Below are 21,959 nucleotides of genomic sequence, written 5' to 3'. Positions count from 1 at the left end.
TTTACCTCTGTCCCACTTCCGCTTCATATTCATCCTATCATATTACTTTTCATTTCAATGATTACAATCCCCTCCATTCATCATCAAATAATCAAAGGATACACCCCACAGGCCTGCCCCCTCGGCTGTCAGCAAACAGCTCCTCTCCCTCCCTGAGTCCTGTGTCCCCAGCCACTCCATCTGTGCATGCCAACGTCTCTGTCTCCATGCGTGGCTTCACTGCCTCTCTGGGTAGGGTCACACTTTCCACTCTTCTTGCTTGATGGTCCCAGGGAGTCACTTAATGCCTTGACTGCTTCTTCTATGAGTGTCATGGTGGAGCCAAACAAAATGAAGTCTTTGACAATTACAATCTTTTTTACATTTAGCATGATGTTATTTATTGGTCCAGTGGTGAGGATTTTTGTTTTCTTTACACTGAGGTGCAACCCATACAAAAGACTATGGTCTTTGATCTTCATCATTTAGTATTTTAAGTCATCTTTGTTTTCAGCAAAGTTGTATCATCTGTATATGGCTCGTTGTTAATGAGTCTTCTTCGAATCCTGATGCCATGTTCTTCTTCATATAATCCGGCTGTCTGTAATAGGATAATATTCATACACCTAATAGAAAGATCAGTTAATACTACTAATATTCAAATTTATGTACCAACCACTAAAGCCCGTGATGATAAAATTGTAGAATTCTACCAACTGCTTCAGTCTGAAATTGATCAAACATGCAATAAAGATGTATTGATCATTACTGGTGATTGCAAAGGTAGGAAACAAAGAGCAAGGACACTAATAGTTGTAAAACATGGTCGTGGTGATAGAAACGGTGCTGGAGATTGCATGATAGAATTTTGCAAGACCAATGTCTTATTCATTGCAAATATATTTTTCAAACAACATAAAGATGATTATACACCTAGACTTCACCAGATGGAATGTCCAGAATTCAAATTAACTACATATATGGAAATAAATGGTGGAAAAGATCCATCCATATCACCATCCAAAACAAGGCCAGGGAAGATTGTGGAGCAGATCATCCATCAACTCAATTATTCATATACAATTTTAGGTTGAAGCTGAAGAAAATTAAAACATGTTCACAAGAACAAATATATGACTTTGAACATAACCCACCTGAATTTAGAGATCATTTCAAGAACAGATTTGATGCATTAGACACTAATCACTGAAAACTAGAGGCTATCATCAAGCACATCATACAGGAAAAATGCAAAAGGTCATTAAGAAGACATGGAAGCAAGAAAAGACCAAAACAGATGTCAGAAGAGACTCTGAAATTTGCTTCCCAGCCTAGAGATGCTAAAGCAAATGGAAGAAATAAGGAGGTACAAGAGCTGAACAGACAATTTCAAAGGGCAGCTTGAGAAGACAAAGGTATTGTACTGAAATTTGCAAACACTTGGAGTTAAAAAAACCAAAAGGGAAGAACACACTCAGCATTTCTCAAGCTGAAGGAACTGGAGAATCAATTCAAGCCTTGACTTGCAATCCTGAAGGATTCATTGGGCAAAATATTGAATGATGCAGAAAGCATAAAAAAAAGATGGAAGGAATACACAGAGTCACTGTGCCAAAGGAAATGGTCGATGTTCAACCATTTCAAGAGGTAACATATGATCAAGAGCCAATGATATTGAAGGAAGAAGCACGAGGTACACTGAAGGGATTGGCAAATAACAAGGTTCCGGGAACTGATGGAATACAAATTGAAATCTTTCAACAAACTGATGCAGCCCTGGAGGCACTCATTCATCTATTCCAACAATTTGGAAGACAGCTGCCCGGCCAATTGATTGGAAGAGATACATTTTTGTGCATATTCCAAAGAGAGGTGACCCAACAGAATACAGAAATCATTGGATAATATCATTAATATCACATTCAAGTAAAATTTTGCTAAAGATAATTAAAAAACGTCTGCAACAGTACATTGACAGGGAATTGCCAGAGGCTCACGTCAGGTTCAGACAAGGATGTGAAATGAGGGATACCATTGCTGATGTCTGATGGATCTTAGCTGAATGCAGAGAATCCCAGAAAGTTGTTTACCTGTGGTTTATTGATGATGAAAAGACTTTTGACTGTGTGGATCAAAATGAGCTATAGACAGTATTGCAGAGAATGAGTATTCTGAAACACTTAATTGTGCTCATGAGGAACCTGTACATAGACCAAGAGGCAGTCTATCAAACAGAACAAGGGGGCATAGAACAGTTTAAAGTCAGGAAAGGTATATGCCAGGGTTGTATTCTTTCACCATACTTATAATGAGGCAGGACTAGGGTGGGATGAATCTTGAGTCACTGCCCTACTAGATAGTGTGACTCAAGTCCCCACCCTTATAGTCTGCATCCAATGTATACTAATGTTGTGGCCAAGCTGTCTCTCGCTATAGATTGTGTAGCTGGCTACTTATTCTCTGGTCACTAGTTGTTGGAACTTGAGCCAGCAGCCTATCATCTGATTTGCAGTTTGGGTTTGTCAGCCCCTCTAAGCATGTGAGTGAGGAGAATCCTCCAGACTGACATTTGACCCATGGATTTGGGGTTTGATAGCTTCCATAATCAGCCAGGTGGCATCATTGATGGCGTCAAGTGTGGCAGCGGTGGTGGGGTTGGCTCAGGATTGGACATTGTTTCGTTCCGCTGTGCATGGGGTCGCTATGAGTCGGTTCTGACTCGGTGGCACCTGACAACAACAACAACAACAACATAACCATGTGGGACTTCAGTTGTGGCGCTGTAGGATCAGCATTGGACTGCAAACCACAAGGTTGGTACTTCAAACCCACCAGTTGCTCCTCAGAAATCCTATCCAGGATCTCTGGTGAGTGGAATGCAAAGGTTGAAAACAAAGAGGAAGGACACCAGTTAGAAAACATGGCCTTGGTGACAGAAATGGTGCTGGAGACCTGACTTAACAGCACTTAACAACAACAACAAATACCCACATGAGCTGTATTCTTGGAAGTTCGTGAGTCCCATCTTAAGATGGGAATGAAAGTATTGAAGGGAAGAGGAATAGTTGGTGTTAGAGATGAGAGTACAACAGTTTGGAAACTTTTGACATTTGGGACATTTCTAATCTCCACCTCATAGGGACCAGTCTTGTGCTAATCCTTCTCAAATTATTTCTGAAAGTGTTGACCTCATCATTGTTTGGATTTGCAACTTCCATATGGACCCCTGGTGTGGGGCTGTAGGGTCAGCGCTGGACTGTGAACCACAAGGTTAGCAGTTCAAACCTACCAACTGCTCCTTGGAAATCCTATATAGGGTCGCTATGAGTCAGAACAGACTCAACGACATTTAACAACAATGACATGTGATGTTGAATGTTCTCTCACATGCATGTTTGCTATGTGTGTATCTTCTTTGGTGTGGTGTTTGTTCAATTAACAGTACTTACCTCTATTCACATTAACTTTTTATTGTGAATTAAGTGAAGGTTTACAGACACGATCATTAACTTTATATTAAAAAATAATAAACTTTGTTTCATCTCAATGATTTTAATTCCCTCCATGTAACAACAAGGAGCTCTGGTAGCGTAGTGGTTACAAGTCAGGCTGATAACCTCGAGGGCAGCAGTTTGAAACTACTAGCTGTTTTGCAGGAGACAAATGAGGCTTTCTGCTCCCGTAAAGATTTGCAGCCATAGAAACCCCATACAGGGTCGCTATGGGTCAGAACCGACTCCACGGCACACCACCACCACCACCACCATGGACCAACAGCCATCCCACTTCCTCTCTGTGGCTCCTACGCCTTCCCTTCGCTTCTCGTGTTTGTCCTTAGGTACATGCTGCCCTTGGATTTTGAATGAGTGACCTCTCCATCATCTGTAGTGAGCCTAGCTTACAGGTGTGGCCCCCACACCTCCCCACGAGGCTGAGGTCCTTCCCCGACCTGCCGGGTGCTCTAAGGCCAGATGTCACGTTCTTCTAGTCCTTTCTGACCATGTAGCTCTTTTCTCTTTTTAAAATTTGTGTTGAAGTTGTTTTTTAATTCACTTTATCAGACAAGTCTTCAAAAGCACTTCTGAATATCATAATTCCTCATTATAGAGGCCCTGTTATTAGAGACAATAATTGAGATGGAATAAGAGGTCAGACTGTGCTGTATTAAAACATGTCATAGCAACAGAGAAGATGCTGCCATAGAGTGAAAATAATGTGGAAGCTCTTTTATTTATTTTTTTAATGAGAAAATGCACATTGTTTCCCTCCCAGTACAAAGAAAAGAAAGCAATTTCCTTTTCCCTCCCTTCCTTCCTTTTTTGCTTCTTTTTCTTTTTAACTAACTTCCCAAGTTAGCACATGTCTGCACTCTACCCAGTGAATAATTCTGCATTCCCTCCCACCCCTGGTCACCATCATAGACAGTTGATTACAGAGTGAGATCCTTGTCTTGACTTTTTACAGTAGTGGTCTCAGGCAGTCCCTGTCCCTTTGTGATGGACTCATTTCATTCAGCACGATGTCCTCCACGTTGTCATCTTATTCTCCAGTTATGTCGTCAGATTCTTGAGTTTTAGGAGCTGTTTTGCATCTTGGATACAAGTCCTTTACCAGGTACGTGTTTTGCAAATATTTTCACCCAATCTGTGACTGCCTTTTCATTCTTTCAACAGTGTCTTTCATGTGCAGAAGTTTTCCATTTTAACAATGTTTAGTTTACTGCTTTTCCTTGTATGGATCGTACTTCTGGTGTTGTATCTGTCTGATAAGGCATTACTAAACTCAAGGTCACCCAGGTTTTCTCCTGTGTTAGTTTATAGAAGTTGTATAGTTTTGCATCTTACATTTAGGTCTGTGATTTCCAGTTAATGTTTTTGAAAGATGTAAACTCTGTGTCTAGATTTGTTTTGGTTTCTGTATGGGAATGCCTGGCTGTTCCAGCGCCATTTACTGAAAACGCTCTCCTTTCTTTACAGAATCATCTTTGCTCCTTTGCCTAGGGTCAGCTGACAGTGTTTACATGGGTCTGTTTCTGGACTCTGTTGTGCTCCACTGGTTTCTGTTCCTCTGCCAAACACCTTCTGATCACTGTAGCTTTATCCTGAGGCCCAAAGCCAGCTAGTGTTGAAGCTCTGTTCTTGGGTGCCATGTTGGCTACTTTGGGTCTTTTACTTTTCCACTTGAACCTTAAAATCAGTTTGCTAAATCCACAAATAACTTGCTGGGACTTTGACTGGGATTGTATTGAGTCTATAGATTGAGTTGGGAAGAACCGATATCTCTCCATTTATTCAGATCATGAACTCAGAATATATACTTACTATCAATAAAACTTTTATTGTGAATGAGTAAAGGTTTACAGACTAGATCGTCAGCTTTACATTCAACAAATCGCACACTCTGTTTCATCACAATGATCATCATCCCCTCCCTGCACCATCAGCTATCCCACTTCCTTTTGTCGTTCCTGTTTCCATTCCACCCACCTTCCCGTCCTTCTCAACTTTGTCCTTAGGAAAATGTTGCCCTTTTGATTTTGAATGATTGACCGTTCCCTGGTGAGCAGACCTTACTAGTTTTGTTGTCCCCCCTATGAAGCTATCTACTGCTCAGCTGAAAATTGGGCCATGAGGCTGAGTTCCTTTAGAGACTGAAGGGTTGTCAAGAGCCAAAGTCTCAGGTTCCTTCAATCTCTTTCTGACTAGTAAACAGGATCTTTTTATTTTAATTAAATAATTTAAAGTTTTGTTCCATATTTTCTCCCACTCTATTCCAGGACCCTTTAACATGATCCCTTTGGAGGAGGCTGGCAGTGGTAGGTAGCTGGGTACCATCTAGTTCTTCTGGCACTCAGGAGATAGTGTACATGGAAGAACATTAGCTTTACAGTCATCCTATCATATATCGTTTCATTGCCATGGTTACAATCCCCTCCATGCATCATCAACCAACCAAAGGGGATACACTACAAGCCTGCCCCCCTTCCCCCCAGCACACAGCCCCTCTCCCTCTCTGAGTCTAAAGTCCCCAGCTGCACCATCTCTCCACTCAGGACATATTCTGAAGATTGAATAGTCCTGGCCCATTGGATATAGTTGATGAGAGACAGAAACTTGTGGGTTGGCATGGTTTGGGCCGGAGTGCTGGTGGGTGGAGCTGCGCCTGGGATAACCCAGGTTTACTTGTGCTTACTACCACTGTGTAGTGAATAATGTGAAATTAAAGATGTGGTGAATCGCCTGTGAAATGGTTCACTACAGATTAATGAGCCCGTAGTTGCCTGTTTACTGGGTACTCTGATTTCAGGGATTGTCACAATTTGGAAACAGGGATTATCAGTGAGAAGAGACTTTGAGTCTGTAGGAAGGTGCTTTGGGGTTGGGAGAGAGACAGATGCCAGCCAGACCTATTTACTGTGAATTGGGTGAAGGTTTACTGAACAGATCAGTTTTCCATTCATCCACATTTTAGAAGCAGAATCTATGATGTGAAAAATGTGAAGCAGTTTACTACAGATTAGTAAGTAAGCACAAGTATGCCCGTGCTTACCTAGTTTATTGACCATGGAGGCATGCAGGGTCCACCGGACCACTGTGTGCAGAGTTGGGTGGAAGGCCGGGCGAGCTTAATTCTGGTACCACAGAAGCCTAGGGCTTTCAGCACGCAGCTACATGATCTAATTTACATTTTAGCTGCTGTGGGCAAGGGGATGGAGGTTTGGGATCACGCGGAGGTGGGGAAGGGCGGCGAAGAGGGAAATCCGGTCTGGGAAGTGGGGAATCCGGTGTGAGGTGAGACAAGGGTCCCGGCGGCAGCGCTCCTGAGCCCCCTCTTTCTGCGCTACTTTACCTGCTGTGCCCTCCCTGGGAAGTTCTGGGGTGCCTCGCGTCCACCGCACAGCCAAGTGGGACACGCAGGCGCACTCCCAACCAGGGCAGGAAGAGGTGGCTCTGCCCTTCGGGAACGAGCCCGCCACCTTCTGTCGAGATGACTTGGTGAACGCGGGGTGGGGTCGGGGGGAGGTATCGGCTGCAGTGGGTGTGGCTGGGCCCCTGCCCACAGCGCCTGCACACACAACTGCGGGTACCTAGAAACGCGTCGTTTCCCCTACTGATCCCCTAATTCCGCCCTTCGTGTGGCGCCCCCACTGCCCTCCCAGGCGCAGTCCAGATTTGTCGGGCTTTAGGGGGAAACACTGTGTTCCCTGGACACAAAATGGTCAAGGTGCCCTTGAACCAGGCCGCGGGGTAGAGCCGCTAGCCCGGGCCCAGTCGGCGTCCTCAGGCAGGTCTTGGCGCGCAGGGCGGTTCTGGCAGGCTGGGCTGACGCAACCCGCACGGCGGGCGCCCGGACCGGTCCTGCGGGGGGCGGGCCTGCTTCCGCTACCCCAGGCCCCTCCCCAGGCGCAGGGCACGCATCGGAGCGACCGCCAGAGACCTGGAGCCACAAGCCAGGTGGGCTCTGCCAGGTGTGTACGTATGTGTGTGTCGGGTGGCCCGCCACCTTGCAGGGCGTCCAGACGGTCTTCCCCTAGCCGCCTCCTGTCGGCTCTCCCCCCGGCCCCGCCCCGTCGTGGTTTTGAGGCCACGCCCCCTGGGGGGGTGAAGGTCGACCCCAGTGAGAAGGGGGTTTCTCAGCCTGCAGCTACCACCAGGTCCTTTACCTTCCTCCTGCTACAAGCACCCAGGACCCCAACCAGAGGGATTTTAGGGTCCCAGCGGCGCTTCCATCTTGTGAAAGCCTGCTCTGGGCGCTGGCTTTCGGCCCAGGGGCACTAGAAGTCGGTAATGGGGGCGACAGGCCGCACTCCTACCTGCCCAGCACTGGCTCCGCTGCGAGTCGTCCCCGAGGGTCTCTCTTCCTGGATTTGGAGCCCCTGCCCTCTCTCCCTACCCCACGCTGCTTGAAGGGCCAGAGCCTCTGCTCAGAGGTCGGCTCCCTGCCTGTGGGTGACCAGGCCGCCGCTCCCCTCATTCTGTCCAGTGCTCCCAGGACTGCAGGCAGAGGAATCACTCCTGGACGCAGGCCCCATCATCATGGGCAGCCCAGAGGGGCGCTTCCATTTCGCCATTGACCGAGGAGGCACCTTCACCGATGTGTTCGCCCAGTGCCCAGGTGGGCACGTGCGGGTCTTGAAGCTGCTCTCAGAGGATCCTGCCAACTATGCAGATGCACCCACTGAGGGCATTCGCCGAATCTTGGAGCAGGTGGGCCAGGGTCTGAGGAGACAGGGAGGAGATTCTGGGCCTCAGAGCAGACAGTGACCTTTGTCCTCAGGAGGGGGGTGTGCTGTTGCCCCGGGACCGGCCATTGGACACCAGCCGCATTGCCAGCATCCGCATGGGCACCACCGTGGCCACCAATGCGTTATTGGAACGTCGAGGGGAGCGGGTAGGGCTGCTGGTGACAAAAGGCTTCCGAGACCTGCTGCACATTGGTACCCAGGCCCGTGGGGACCTCTTTGACTTGGTGAGTCCCCCTGTGGCTGGGGGAAGGCTTCCTTAGGATGGGTCAGTGTTGGCCCAAGGCCAGCAGCTGATATAGGCAGAACACAGGTTATGGGTACTTCCAGCAAGACCCAGGCCCTCAGAGTGGGTACAGGGACCTTGTGTTCTCTTGGCCATCACATCCTGTCTTAGACCTTGGGGGTGAGGTGGTTGACTCCCACACCCTGAGTTCCAGGAGGGAACTGCTCTTGTGGGGGCAGGATACTCAGATGCCCCTCCTGGTGGACCCCCCTGGAGCCCACACTGCCCCAGCAGCCAGGAGCCCACCAGGGACCCTGGGCCTGACCAGCTTCGAGCCTCTGCCTGCCCCCAGGCCGTGCCCATGCCGGAGGTGTTGTACTCGGAGGTGCTGGAGGTAGATGAGCGCGTGGTGCTGTATCGCCGCGAGTCAGGTGCTGGCACACCTGTCAAAGGTGGGCGTCGGCTGGCATCAGGGTGGACGTGGGCACAGACCATGGACACCTGTGACTCGTGTGGGCTTCCTGCAGGGCGCACAGGGGATCTGCTGGAGGTACAGCAGCCTGTGGACCTGGGAGACCTGCGGGGGAAGCTGGAAGGGCTCCTGGCCCGAGGCATCCGAAGCCTGGCCGTGGTGTTCATGCATTCCTACACGTGAGCGCGGGCCGGGGGGCTGAGTGGACATAGAGGGTGGTGGGCAGTAGGTGCAGCACCACAGGCTACTCTCTCTAGGTGGGCTCAGCACGAGCAGCAGGTGGGCGCGCTGGCCCGGGAGCTGGGCTTCACACACGTGGCGCTGTCCTCTGAGGCCATGCCCATGGTGCGAATTGTACCTCGGGGGCACACAGCCTGTGCCGACGCCTACCTCACGCCTACCATCCAGCGATATGTGCAGGGCTTCCGCTGCGGCTTCCAAGGCCAACTCAAGGCAAGGCCTGCCCGCCCACCCTCCCTCTACCTTGCCTGGACCCTCACTGCCCACCTGCCCACTGCCCGCATCCTGACCTGACCCCTCACTCCCAGGACATACAGGTGCTGTTCATGCGTTCGGACGGTGGACTGGCACCCATGGACGCCTTCAGCGGCTCCCGAGCTGTCCTCTCAGGCCCCGCTGGGGGTGTGGTTGGCTATTCAGCCACCACTTACCGGGCCGAGGGGGGTCAGCCGGTCATCGGGTTTGACATGGGAGGTATGAGTGAAGGCCATGGGCTAGGGGCGGGGAAAGGCTCAGCGGGGAGAGGCTGGGCGTCTGGGACTCTGGGTGAACCCCCACCTCTCTCTCTGCCAGGCACGTCCACCGACGTGAGCCGTTACGCTGGAGAGTTTGAACATGTCTTTGAGGCCACTACAGCTGGCCTCACCCTCCAGGCTCCACAGCTAGACATCAACACAGTAGCAGCTGGTGGGGGCTCCCGCCTCTTCTTCAGGTCAGCCCCCCACCTGGCTAGACCCCTAGCCCAATCCCTCCCCACTTCTAACGTCCAATTCTAAGTCTCCCTTCCTTCAAGGTCGGGCCTCTTTGTGGTGGGGCCTGAATCTGCTGGAGCCCACCCTGGCCCTGCTTGTTACCGCAAAGGTAAGAGCTAGTACTCGGTCCAGCAGGTCCCAGCTTCCCCAGCTGTGGTTCCGCTCCCCGAGTCCCTGCCCGCCTGTTCCATTCCAGGCTCCCGTCCCCAAGCTCACCCTGTGTCCACCTCCAGGGGGCCCCGTGACACTGACAGACGCTAACCTGGTTCTGGGTCGCCTGTTACCTGCTTCCTTCCCCTGCATCTTTGGGCCTGGAGAGGACCAGCCGCTGTCCCCCGAGGCCTCCTGTAAGGCTTTAGAGGCTGTGGCTACTGAAGTCAACAGCTTCCTGGCAAATGGGCCCTGCCCTGCTGCCCTGCTGAGCCTGGAGGAGGTAGCCATGGGGTTTGTGCGGGTGGCCAATGAGGCCATGTGCCGGCCCATCAGGGCACTTACGCAGGTATGCCCCCCGCCCCCCCCCACTTCACTCAAGCCACTGAATGGGTGAGGGGCGGGGGGGCCAGGCAGTATGGGACAGGGGAGGCTGCTGACCCCGTTTGGCCTGTAGGCGCGAGGCCATGACCCCTCGGCCCATGTGTTGGCCTGCTTCGGGGGAGCTGGCGGGCAACACGCCTGTGCCATCGCCCGGGCCCTGGGCATGGACACCGTACATATCCATAGGTATGACTGGGTTTTTGCTCACGTGTGCCTGCCTGGGATGGGACTGCCTCACAGCCCTGCCTGTTTACCAAGGTGGCCTCCCTCCCTCCTTGCAGGCACAGCGGGCTGCTGTCGGCAATGGGGTTAGCTCTGGCAGATGTGGTCCACGAGGCCCAGGAACCCTGTGCCTTGCCCTATGGCCCTGAGACCTTTGTGCAGCTGGACCAGAGGCTGGGCCGTCTGGAGGAACAGTGCGTGGATGCTCTGAGGGCCCAGGGCTTCCCCAGGTGGGTGAGACAGCCAGGGCTCCCCAGTGCCCCCCACACAGGTTTTCCATCTGCCTTCAGACAGGGAAGTGGAAGGGTTAGAGGAAAACGGTTACTGGGTCGGGGGCTCAGGAGCCCTGTGGGAGTGTCCCTATCTGCCCATCCACCCATCTGCAGGTCCCAGATAAGCACCGAGAGCTTCCTACACTTACGCTACCAGGGTACCGACTGTGCGCTGATGGTCTCTGCCCACCAGCATCCAGCCACTGCCCGCTCACCCCATGCCGGTGACTTTGGGGCAGCCTTTGTGCAGAGGTACGTGGGCTCCGCGTTGTAGGAGCCTGGTGGGGTGGCCTCCGGGCCGCTGGCAGCCTGCCCTGAGTCTCCCTTGGTACCTGTGATGCTGCAGATACATGAGGGAGTTTGGCTTCGTCATCCCTGAGCGGCCAGTGATGGTGGATGATGTCCGGGTGAGGGGCACTGGCCGCAGCGGCCTTCGCCTCGAGGAAACCTCCAAAGTCCAGACTGGGCCTCCCCGGGTGGACAAGGTGAGTGGCCCTGCCCAGGACACAGGGGTAGGTGTGCATGAGCCCCTTTGAGAGGCCCCAGGAAGGATGCTGGGTCTAGGAGCCACGCTCACCCTCTGCCCTCCACAGATGACCCAGTGCTACTTTGAGGGGGGCTACCAGGAGACCCCCGTGTACCTGTTGGGAGAGCTGGGCTTTGGGCACAAGCTCCAGGGGCCCTGTCTCATCATCGACAGCAACAGGTGGGCTGAGGGCTGGCCAGGTGGAGGCCATGGACGGGTGAGGTTTGGGGCCGAAGCTGCGAGGAGACAGCCTATGGGAGCCCCTCTCTGACCCAAGCCTTGAGGGCTCAGGGCTTCTGGGGGTCCCTTAGTACGGTATCCCTTGGCTTAGGGTTGGGGGGCCCGTGGCTGGGGGTAGTCTGGCCTGGCTTTTGCAGCCTCTCTGTCTGCCATCCCCAGCACTATCCTGGTGGAGCCAGGCTGCCAAGCGGAGGTGACAGAGATGGGAGACATCCGGATTTCCGTGGGAGCCGAGGTCCCCAGCACAGTGGGTGCCCAGCTCGACCCCATCCAGCTGTCCATCTTCTCACACCGCTTCATGAGCATTGCGGGTGTGTGCTTCCCCCAACCCCCAGCTGCGAGGGCCCAGCCCCTCTCCGAGGTGGGACGGGGGTCGCAGGGTGGAACAAGTGGGTAGTGGTTATATGTGGTGGGCTGGCAAGGGTATCATCCAGAGCAAGAGTGGCCAAGAACCCCCCTGACCCTGACCCTCCCTGGGGAGGGAGGGTCCTGAGTTCACCCAGGTAGGCTAGGAAGTGGTGGTGGGCCTTACAGGGAGTCTGGGCCCTGGGCTCAGTGCCTCAGACCCAGGTTTTTCTGGGAGCTCCAGACAGGCCAAGGGACCCAATGGAGATGCCAGGTTTCTGCTCCAGGTAGGACAGGGGAGGAAGCTGATGTGTCCTGAAAGGGATACTTGGTCTGGGTGAGGTCTTGGGGGAGCTCTAGGGGATGTGTGGGAGACAGTGGGTGTGGGGCTTCAGCATGGCCTGGGGACTCACCTGTGGGACTCTCAGGTTGGGGTAGGCTGGCTCTAGAGAGCTTGAGCCTCACCTCCATGCGTCCCAGGGGCCACCACAGTCTGGCCGTCCCTCACTGTGCTATCTTGCGCACCAGGGCCAGGAAATGCTGCTGGGCCCTGCTCCTCAGGGTTGGGCCTGCGGTGGGGTGGGTGGGGCCAGCGGGCGCCTGGTCACTCTGTGTCCCCAGAGCAGATGGGCCGTATCCTGCAACGCACAGCCATCTCCACCAACATCAAGGAGCGACTGGACTTCTCATGTGCACTCTTTGGGCCAGACGGGGGGCTGGTCTCTAACGCCCCTCATATCCCAGTGCACCTGGGCGCCATGCAGGAGACAGTTCAATTCCAGGTTTGGTAGCCCCGTCCCTGCTCCCTGGCCAGATGTCCCTGCCTGTTCCCCCTCCCCGTCTCCCTGCTCCATGCCTGGCCTCTGGTTTCAGATCCAGAAGTTGGGGACTGACCTCCATCCTGGCGATGTGCTTTTGAGTAACCATCCCGTCGCAGGGGGCAGCCACCTGCCAGACCTGACTGTCATCACACCGGTGAGGGGGGCTGCACAGCCATCCTGGGGATGGGGCCATTGCTGCCGCTGACCACATGCTCTGTCCTCCAGGTGTTCTGGCCAGGCCAGACTCGGCCTGTGTTCTATGTGGCCAGCCGCGGGCACCATGCGGACATCGGTGGCATCACACCAGGCTCCATGCCTCCCCACTCCACCATGCTGCAGCAGGAAGGCGCTACTTTCCTGTCCTTCAAACTCGTCCAGGGGGGCGTTTTCCAGGAGGAGGGTGAGTGGGAGGGTCTGAGGGTGGGGAGATGAGTTGGGGGGTGGGGGTGGGGTTGGTTTTATAGCAGGCAGAACTCCTGGTAGTGGTTCTAGACACTGGGGGCTGCAGAGAAACAGCTTTGGGGGCTGGCGGGGGATGGGGGCTGCAGTTCTCAGAGAGTTTCCTGGCTCTGGTTTGAGCTCTTGGTCAGTGGGATGGCAATGTCCCCTGCCCCCGGTGTGCAGGGGCAGCTGGTGTGGTGGCTGCAGTTAGCATTTGATGGGACTTGGGGGCAGCTGGAGGGTGGAGACCCTAATACTGATGGAGCAGACATGGCCACAGGGCCAGGGGCCATGAGTAATGGACCCTCAGGCTGTCTGGGTGCCGAGGATATGGATGTGGTCCAGGACTGGCCACTCCCTTGGCTCTGAGTTCTGTGCTCAGGGGCCAGGGAGCTTGGAGGCACTTATCCCCAGGGGGTAGGGAACTGTTCCCACCTGTCCATGGTCTTTGGGGGACTGGAAACTCGGGCTGCGGAGAGTGATGTGAGAGGGTGGACTGGACAGATGACCATGTGGATGCTCTTTAAACAGAGGCCAGGAGCCTGAGGGCTGGAGATGGTTGAGGGAGAGGGGAGGGGTCAGGTTGCTGCCAGCAGCAGGAGAGATGAAATGGGGAGGGGAGTTTGCTGAGGGACTACCCTCCCCGGGGCTCTCTGGCTCCAATAAGTGCAGAGGGGAAGCTGCTGGCTACAGCCTAGGGCACCCCGGGGTGCTGGGGTGTGGAGGGAGGTTTGGCATATGGTAGAGGTGGAGGCAGGAGGGGTAAGTGACACAGAAAAGGACCACATGGGGGTGGTGGTGCATGGGCATGGAGGTGCCCTGGGGGGCCGGAGGGTAGCTCAGTGGTGCCTCCCTGTTCTAAATTTAGCTGTGACTGAGGCCCTGCGGGCACCAGGCAAGATCTCAGGCTGCAGTGGGACCCGGAACCTCCATGATAACCTGTCGGACCTCCGTGCCCAGGTGGCAGCCAACCAGAAGGGCATTCAGCTGGTGGGGGAGCTCATCGGGCAGTATGGGCTGGACGTGGTGCAGGCCTATATGGGCCACATCCAGGTAGGCTTGGTGCAGGGCCAGGGACATTGAAGGGTACTTTCTGGTGTCACCCAGAGGTGGAACTCTCGTCTGGACTTTCCATGACAGGCGAATGCTGAGCTGGCCGTTCGGGACATGCTTCGTGCCTTTGGGACTTCCAGACAAGCCCGGGGCCTACCCCTGGAGGTGTCAGCTGAGGACCACATGGATGACGGTTCCCCAATTCGACTCCGGGTGCAGATCAACCTGGGTCAGGTCAGGCCCCAGGGCAGCGTCCACACAGGGCTCATGGGGGTTGACTCCGGCTCCTGACTGCCCCCTTTCCTGCAGGGCAGTGCGGTGTTTGACTTCAGTGGCACTGGGCCTGAGGTGTTTGGCAACCTCAACGCCCCTCGGGCCATCACGCTCTCTGCCCTCATCTACTGTCTTCGCTGTCTGGTGGGCCGCGACATTCCTCTCAACCAGGTATGCGGGCTCCCAGCTCCATGGAAGCCAGTCCTGACCCCCCACGCCCACTTTTTTCCTAAGAATCACATTCCACAGGGTTGCCTGGCACCAGTTCGAGTTGTGATTCCACGAGGCTCCATCCTGGACCCGTCCCCTGAGGCGGCAGTGGTTGGCGGCAACGTGCTGACGTCACAACGTGTGGTCGACGTCATCCTGGGGGCTTTTGGGGCCTGTGCAGCTTCCCAGGTGAGGTGGGGCCCGGAGTGGGCGGGACTGTGGGGGGAAGGGGCGGGATTATGTATCAAGCCCAAGCGGCTGAGGCTGTGTTGTCTGTGTGTCCCTTGTCTCTCCCAGGGCTGCATGAACAACGTGACCCTGGGCAATGCCCATATGGGGTACTATGAGACAGTGGCAGGTGGTGCGGGCGCGGGTCCCGGCTGGCACGGGCGCAGCGGTGTGCACAGCCACATGACCAACACGCGCATCACCGACCCCGAGATCCTGGAGAGCCGGTGAGGGCGCTGGGGCAGGGGCAGGGAGTTGGGGTGTGCGTGGCCAAGGCAGAGGCCAGGGATTGTTGGCACTCAGCTCCTTCCCCGCAGCGCTGTGTTCAACGCCTTCTGCCTGAGCAGGTACCCGGTAGTCCTGCGCCGCTTTGAGCTGAGGCCGGGCTCTGGAGGCCGTGGCCGCTTCCGGGGTGGTGATGGCGTCATTCGTGAGTTGCTCTTCTGTGAGGAGGCGCTGCTGTCGGTGCTGACGGAGCGCCGCGCCTTCCGGCCCTACGGCCTCCACGGTGAGTGGCGTTCACCCAGACCCCTCTGCCCCTCCTGGCCCCTTTCCACCCCACAGAGACTCTGGCTCCATGCTAGCTGGTCCCGATTCCCTGCTGCCTGGCCACCTCACACCTGCCTCTCCCCATAGGGGGTGAGCCGGGAGACCGAGGCCTCAACCTGCTGATCCGCAAGGATGGGCGCACTGTCAACCTAGGTGGGAAGACGTCGGTGTCTGTGTACCCTGGGGTAAGGGCTGTGGTCTGCCTGGGCCCCCACCCAACAGAGGGTGGAAGAGAGTTGAAAACAACCAGAGGCTGAGTTTAATTTGACACCCTCGATCATGGTGGGTGGGGAGGGGAGGGGGCTTTATGGGAGGCGGCGGAGTAGGTGCTGCGCTCAGACACCCCTGTGCTTCACAGGACGTGTTCTGTCTCCACACCCCTGGTGGGGGCGGTTACGGAGACCCCGAGGACCCAGCCCCCCCACCAGGGTCGCCCCCACAGGCCCCAGCCTTCCCGGAGCGCGGCAGCGTGTACGAGTACCGCCGGGCTCAGGAGGCTGTGTAAGGCTCCCATTAAAGATGCTGAAGCTGCCCATCGTTGGGTCCGCGTGGCCGACTCCATACACGCCTCAGCGTCAGTGTTTCCATGTAGCGCACCTGTCACGAAGGCGCCGACACGCGGAGCCTTAGGCCCACCGCTAGGTGGTCCGTGAGCCCTGCCAGGGCGGTGCTGAAGGTCACCTGTTCCACTTCCTGTGGGCGGGAGTCAAGTTGAGGGTGACTGGCCCCCCGGCTGGCCTGCCCCTCCTGCCCTAGCTCTGGTCCTCACCGGGATGAGGGGGGCCCCAGGCATTCCCCGGTACAGGATGTAGTCCAGGCGGCGGCCTTGCCAGGCCTTTGTAGAGTGATGGTGGCTAGGAGTACCGGCCAGATACAGGCGCCGCCCTTCCTGTTGTTCCAGGGCCCTGGGAGAGGGGGCAGTGTTACCAAAGCCAGGGTGCAGTCCCCTCCTGCACCGTTGGTACCTGACCCAGGTCTGCCACTTACCTGCACAGCATTTCTGGGGAGCTGGCTTCTGAGTGGTGGAGCAGAGGAGGGCTTAACAGTGTCCCTGGGAGGGGGAGGTGGGAGGAGAGGGAGATGTCAGTGCAAGCCTGGTTTGGGGGCGCTCCCCAGACCCGCCAACCTCCTGGACCGTACCCAGGGCCCAGGGCTGTTCGTGGCGTACACCCAGCCGGCAGGGGTCCTGGAAGCAGTTGAAGAGCCGATGCTTCTGTTCACAGCTGTCTCCTGTAGCGACAGATGCACTTAATGGGCTGCCCTATCCTAGCCCTGAGCCCTACCCTTCACCCTTCCGTACCTTGGGAGCAGTTGTCAAAATTCAGGTCTCCCAGGAGTACGCTGAAAGCCACCACATCGCCACTCTGCCGACTCTCGGCCTCAAATTGCTCAGCCCAGTCCAGCAGCAGCGTTAGCTGCTCGCTGCGCACTGCTCCATCGTCTGCCAGGAAGAGGACTTAGCGCAGGATACAGATCTGCCCCCTGGAGGCCTTTCCCTGCTGGGGCTTGGACTACAGACCCCACCCAGGCACTCTTGGGGGCTTGCAGCACCCTTGGAGGCAAGCAAAGGTGATAGGGGTAGGGGTGGCTTGCAGAAGTTCCAGCCTATGTTAGAACCTACAGCTGGGATAGAATGGGGGCGGGTGGCTGACCTCTGGGCGCATGCAGGTGTGTGCAGTGCAGGAAGCCCACAATGCGGCGCCCATCCAGGATACCCAGCTGTGCCTGCAACAGTACAGATACATGGTCCAGCTCCTCTCCACCACCCAGTCTCACTGAACTGCCCACCTCCTCCTAGGCCACGGTGTGCGCCCCCTGGGGGTGGGGTGGGCTTCCTGTACCTGTGCTGACAGCAGTCCTTTGGAGGCTAGGGCGTCCTCCCGGCGCCCATTGGGGAAGGAGTGGAAGCCTGCGTGTAGCAAAGGGAAACGCGAAGCCAGGAGCAGCCCGCTGCCCAGCAGTTTGAGGTGCATCCCGGGCTGCAGGCCCATCGTGCCCACATCGTACAACACTGGGCCCAGGTTAGGCGCCAGGCGGCGGACAAGGTGGTGCGCTGCGCGCAGGTCGAATACCTCTTGCAAGCACACGAAGTCCAGGCCCGTGGGCAATGTGGCCGCTAGCACCCCGCGCGGCCCCCGGGCTTGCGACGGGCTGCAGTCAGTGGCTCCATAGCGAGAGGGCCGCAGGCCGGCGAGCAGCGTGGTGCCCACAGCCTGGGCCCGCTGTTGGGTGTGCGGCAGGTTGCTAAAGCGTGCCAGTCCATCAGGCAGCAGGCACAGGTTGGCGCTGAGGAAGCCGAAGCAGCGCTTAGGTTCAAGGCGCGGGCGCCAGGGTTGGGGTGGCGCCCAGGACTGTGGAGGGGGCTGGTAGCAGAAGGGGCGGCGCCAGGCCTGCAGCAACAGCCAGAGTAGTAGACCCGGCAGCGCCAGGGGCAGACAGGCCAGCAGCAGTAGCAGCGCCGCTCCAGCACACACCACAGCGCTCAGCCTCCCCAGGATGCCCACGCGTGCCGTCGGCGCCCAGTAGCCCAGTAGCTGGTCCAGAGCCCAGTAAGCTGGGAAGAGCAGCATGCGGCCCAGGCCGTGCAGGGCATGCAGGATGGAGTTAGGAAAGGGCGAAGGGCGCAGGGCATCAAGCGCTGGGGGCCAGTCAGGCGGGGATTCCATGGCCCGCTGCAGGTTGGCTGTGGGCGCTGGGGGGGCTCATTCGCTTGCAGCTTGTAAGCCGACTCCTCGATACGTCTGTGGGAACGCGGCGCGGCCGGCCTGTGAGGCCGAGGTGCAGTGCCCCGGGGAGCCTGGAGACACGGGCGCAGGGGGAGTAAAGCTCACATAGAAGGTTTCCTCTTTCCTTTTGAGCGCAAAACTTCGGAGACTCTAGGAGAAAACGAAAAGGAAAACGAAAGAGCCCCTGGCCTTGCGGCCCCGCCCTCAGTCATTTTAGCTCCGCCCCCTTCTCTCCGGAAGGTCTTGGCGGGGGTGAGGGCGCGGAGGTCTGTGTGTGGAGAGACTCTGCTGAGGGCAACCCTTGCCCGGTGGTGTGGAGATGTAGAATTCTCCAGCTGCCCAGACCGTGGGGTTCACCGCACCCAACACACTGGCCGGAAGTCGTGGTATTTGGCGCCTGTGTTCAAAGACACAGTCCTCAAAGGGGGTTGGCGGAGTGTTCTGACGCTCTCTGCTCAGCGCTAAGCTGAGCCCCCAAAAGGCCCGCCCACATTGTTGGCGGTCCTGTGACCCTATCTCAAGGAACTCCCTATTCTGGGGGGAAGAGACCGTTGGTTCCTTCTGCCCTGCCAGTCGCCTGGCGCCACGCGAGCCAGCAGCGCCCCTTCTTCTGGCCCGTGCTCCGGAATCCGGAAGGTAGCGCCGCAGGTCCGGGCTGCCCCAAGGGTGCCTTTGGGGCCTGCCATCCTTTCCTGTCCTTTCAAGGGACTGAGCAAGAGGCGCAGGAGTCTGGGAGTGGGGAGGACAGAGAGCCTCAAGCTTCTGAGGCCCTGGCACCAATTTTTCTCTCTGCACCCCTCATTAGCTGCTGTCGTGATCCCCTCCTCTGACGTGCGATTGCTTCCTCAACAAATCCACCGCATCCCTCCTCTTGGGTGGGCCCCACACCAACCTCCAGACTTTCCTACACTGCCCCCTGGCCCTCCCCCCTCAGCTCCCAGCACCCTTCCTCATCTGTACTACGGGCAGCTCACCCTCCTGGACCCCACTCCCCCTCTCTCTCCTCTGCTCTGCCTTGCCCTCCTGCTTGCCCTCCTCAGCCCCACAGAGGGTGTGGGGGGGGGGGGTGCCCAAGCTCACAGCTCTGAGTTCCCACCCTGGTCCTTACGGATGCTGTAGCTGTGACGTGAGCTCCTCTTCTGGGACCTCAGGTATCTCGGCAAAGCGTCCTACCTCCCTGGGCTGCCCCATGCCTAAATTTGGATATGACTGTTTTCTCCCCTCCACTCCCAGGCCTTATCCCTGTCCAACTCCCTGAAGTCCAGTGGGCACTGAGCCACAGCCTTTTGCTGCCAGGTCCTTCCTATCCTCTGCTCTTCCCACGGGGAGTTTTGGGGTCCATTCTGACCCCATGACCAGGTGATGGGGAGCCTGGGACCAACCTGGGTTTCTGGGCTCTCGAGACGGTCTTAGGTGGACACGGACCCCAGGAGCAGGTGGGACAGGAGAGCACTGGGGCGTGACCACAAGCCCTCCCCACTACTCAGAGGAGGCAGGTACATGGCTAGAGTGGCCAGAGGCCATGGGACCTTTAATGGCTGCATCTGGGGTGTCACCAGATGAACATGGGCTTGCCATCATCATGTGCTAGCTGGCTGAGGCAGGAGAGCAACAGCAGGGCATCGGTTAGCATGGTGGGGTGTACAGTGTCCACCAGCACTCGCTGCAGGAAGTCCACAGTGTAGGAGCCACCCTCGGAGGCGGCCAGCTCAGGGCGTTCACGTAGGATGCCATAGGCATTCACCAGCTGCTCGGTCATTGCTGGATGCACCCGCCCATTGTAGCCCAGGCTCTGCAGCCGGTTCATGATGCTCACGTAGCGCTGTGTGAGGGTCTGGCACATGTCTTCGTCCAGTTTGTTGTCGTTGGGGTTCATGGAGGCCTGTAGGGACATAGCTGTCAGGGCCCCTTCCACCCTTGAGGGCTTTTGGGAGGGCCAGGCTCCAACAGCTGCACAGTAGAACCTCATTCGAGGGGATGAGAAGATGCCCCTTCCAGAAACCTGGGGCTGAGCTGAGGGCAGGGGAGCAGCACAGGAAGTGTGGAGGAGTCCAGAGGGGAGGGAAGGCAAAGACTGAGGGTGAGGGCCTCGTAATGCTACTTGGTGCCCCCAGGTTGCCCAGCTCACGGGACACCTCTGGGGTCTCCCCGGGCATCTCGCTTCTCACCCTGCTTCTTCTCCGGATCCCTCTTCCGTTGCCCTGGGCGCCATCATTAGCTCCTCTGACTCGCCCCCCACTCCTATACACACATCCACACATGCTGAGATGTCAAGTCCAGGTTCAGAGCTCAGGGAGGGAGATCCTCAGGCTCTCTGCCACTCCTCACCTGCCCACTCCAGATCCTGGCAGGTTCCCACCTACTGCCTCACTACCAATCAGTCAGTGACTTCTGAGTCCTCCCTCTCTTAGCCTCCCTCCTCACATCTGCCCCCCTCCCCTTCCCCCCCCCCCCTCAGGCAGTCACAAGGCCACTCCTTCAGATAAGTGCTCTGTGGCCAGGTCTGAAACTCTTGTAAGTTTTGAACAAGAACCCTGTTATCACATGATACTGTTGTTGTTATTGTTGTTAAGTGCCGTGGAGTCGGTTCCGACCCATAGCGACCCTGTACAGGGTTTCCGAGGCTGTAAATCTTTACAGGAGCAGAAAGCCTCATCTTTCTCCCGCGGAGCAGCTGGTAGTTTCGAATTGCTGACCTTGAGGTTCGCAGCCCGATTCGTAATCGCTACGCTACCAGAGCTCCTTATCACATGATACTGGGTCTCGCAAATTACACAGCCCGTCATCTGTAGAGGTAGTCCCTACCTCCAGGCAGCCTCTCTCGGAGGGGTTGGGGGAGAAATAGGTCTGAAGTCCTCCTCCACCAGGCTCCCCACAATCCAAGGCTGCCCCCTACACCTGCCATGCTGTTCCCATCCATGCTGGGGGTGTGCTTCTCCGTGCCCTGTCTCCCCAGCTCCCCAGGAAGACTCCCCATCCACACCCCCAACTCTGGATGCTGGCTGAGCCATCTGGATGGAGCACCAGGCTCAGGGCCCGGCTTGACCACGCTGACCTCTGGGCACAAAGATCCTGGGCGGCAGTGGTGGATGCTCCATCCTGGGCTCCAGTGCCCTGTGCTTGCGGCCTGGTCAGCTACCAGCTCCCTGGCTTCTGGGTCCTTAAAGCCCCTGAGACTTCTCCCTCCACCCCGTTTTTCAGGCCCTAGCTGGACAGCCCACCCGCAAGAGCTCAGCAGACATTTGTGGGTGAGTCTTAGACATACGGAGAATGGGAAGGCCTCTTGAAATCTTGGCCCCTGTGGGGAGTGGGGGGGCCCACACTGTGCACCCTCATAACAATGGACCATTGAAAACAGCTCAGGGAAACAGGCCGCATGCAAAAGGACAAGTCTCGTGTAACTCTACTGATGTGAGGCGTCCAGAAGAGGCAGAGGTGTACGACAGAAAGGCAAAAGGGGCTCTTCCCAAGCCTGAGGGGCACTAAGTTTCTGTTTGGGAAGAGCTGAACGTCCTGGAAATAGTGCTGACGACATTCACACGCCACTGGACCTGCACCTGCACTCCGGTGCACCCTTCAACGTGGTGGACACTAACTTTGTCACGTTT

At 56.3% G+C, this 21,959-nt stretch overlaps 3 protein-coding genes across 3 annotated transcripts in view; 1 reads left to right on the top strand and 2 right to left on the bottom strand.

Moving 5' to 3' along the window:
* The first annotated feature begins 7,971 nt into the window (after positions 1-7,971).
* On the top strand, positions 7,972-16,153 carry OPLAH (5-oxoprolinase (ATP-hydrolysing)). The gene is made up of 26 exons (XM_006830768.1): positions 7,972-8,186; positions 8,257-8,448; positions 8,800-8,899; positions 8,975-9,098; positions 9,177-9,372; positions 9,468-9,633; positions 9,733-9,871; positions 9,953-10,020; positions 10,145-10,410; positions 10,519-10,631; positions 10,727-10,897; positions 11,054-11,191; positions 11,286-11,424; positions 11,533-11,645; positions 11,865-12,016; positions 12,672-12,832; positions 12,924-13,025; positions 13,097-13,271; positions 14,181-14,365; positions 14,453-14,599; positions 14,675-14,809; positions 14,888-15,037; positions 15,146-15,303; positions 15,424-15,584; positions 15,713-15,810; positions 15,984-16,153. Exons 1-26 carry the CDS (start codon positions 8,016-8,018, stop codon positions 16,128-16,130), a joined length of 3,867 nt encoding a protein of 1,288 aa, XP_006830831.1. The 5' UTR covers positions 7,972-8,015; the 3' UTR covers positions 16,131-16,153.
* A 72-nt stretch (positions 16,154-16,225) lies between these two features.
* On the bottom strand, positions 16,226-18,291 carry LOC102827431 (sphingomyelin phosphodiesterase 3-like). Its single transcript, XM_006830876.1, has 7 exons — positions 17,467-18,291; positions 17,278-17,350; positions 16,926-17,066; positions 16,766-16,855; positions 16,613-16,676; positions 16,395-16,530; positions 16,226-16,318 (listed from the first exon to the last, which is right to left on the bottom strand). The coding sequence occupies exons 1-7, from the start codon at positions 18,289-18,291 to the stop codon at positions 16,226-16,228; spliced, it is 1,422 nt and encodes a 473-aa protein (XP_006830939.1).
* Positions 18,292-19,903: 1,612 nt separating this feature from the next.
* Positions 19,904-21,959, bottom strand: part of SPATC1 (spermatogenesis and centriole associated 1) — a 41,026-nt gene continuing 38,970 nt past the window's right edge. The window contains exon 5 of the mRNA XM_006830875.1: positions 19,904-20,233. Within this exon, the coding sequence (XP_006830938.1) occupies positions 19,904-20,233 (330 nt within the window). The remainder of the gene's footprint in view (positions 20,234-21,959) is intronic.

The sequence above is a fragment of the Chrysochloris asiatica genome, unplaced genomic scaffold, assembly GCF_000296735.1.
Source record: "Chrysochloris asiatica unplaced genomic scaffold, ChrAsi1.0 scaffold00001, whole genome shotgun sequence".
Taxonomy (NCBI): domain Eukaryota; kingdom Metazoa; phylum Chordata; class Mammalia; order Afrosoricida; family Chrysochloridae; genus Chrysochloris; species Chrysochloris asiatica.
Note: the sequence above shows the minus strand (reverse complement) of the source record. Positions and strands in the feature narration are given on the sequence as shown.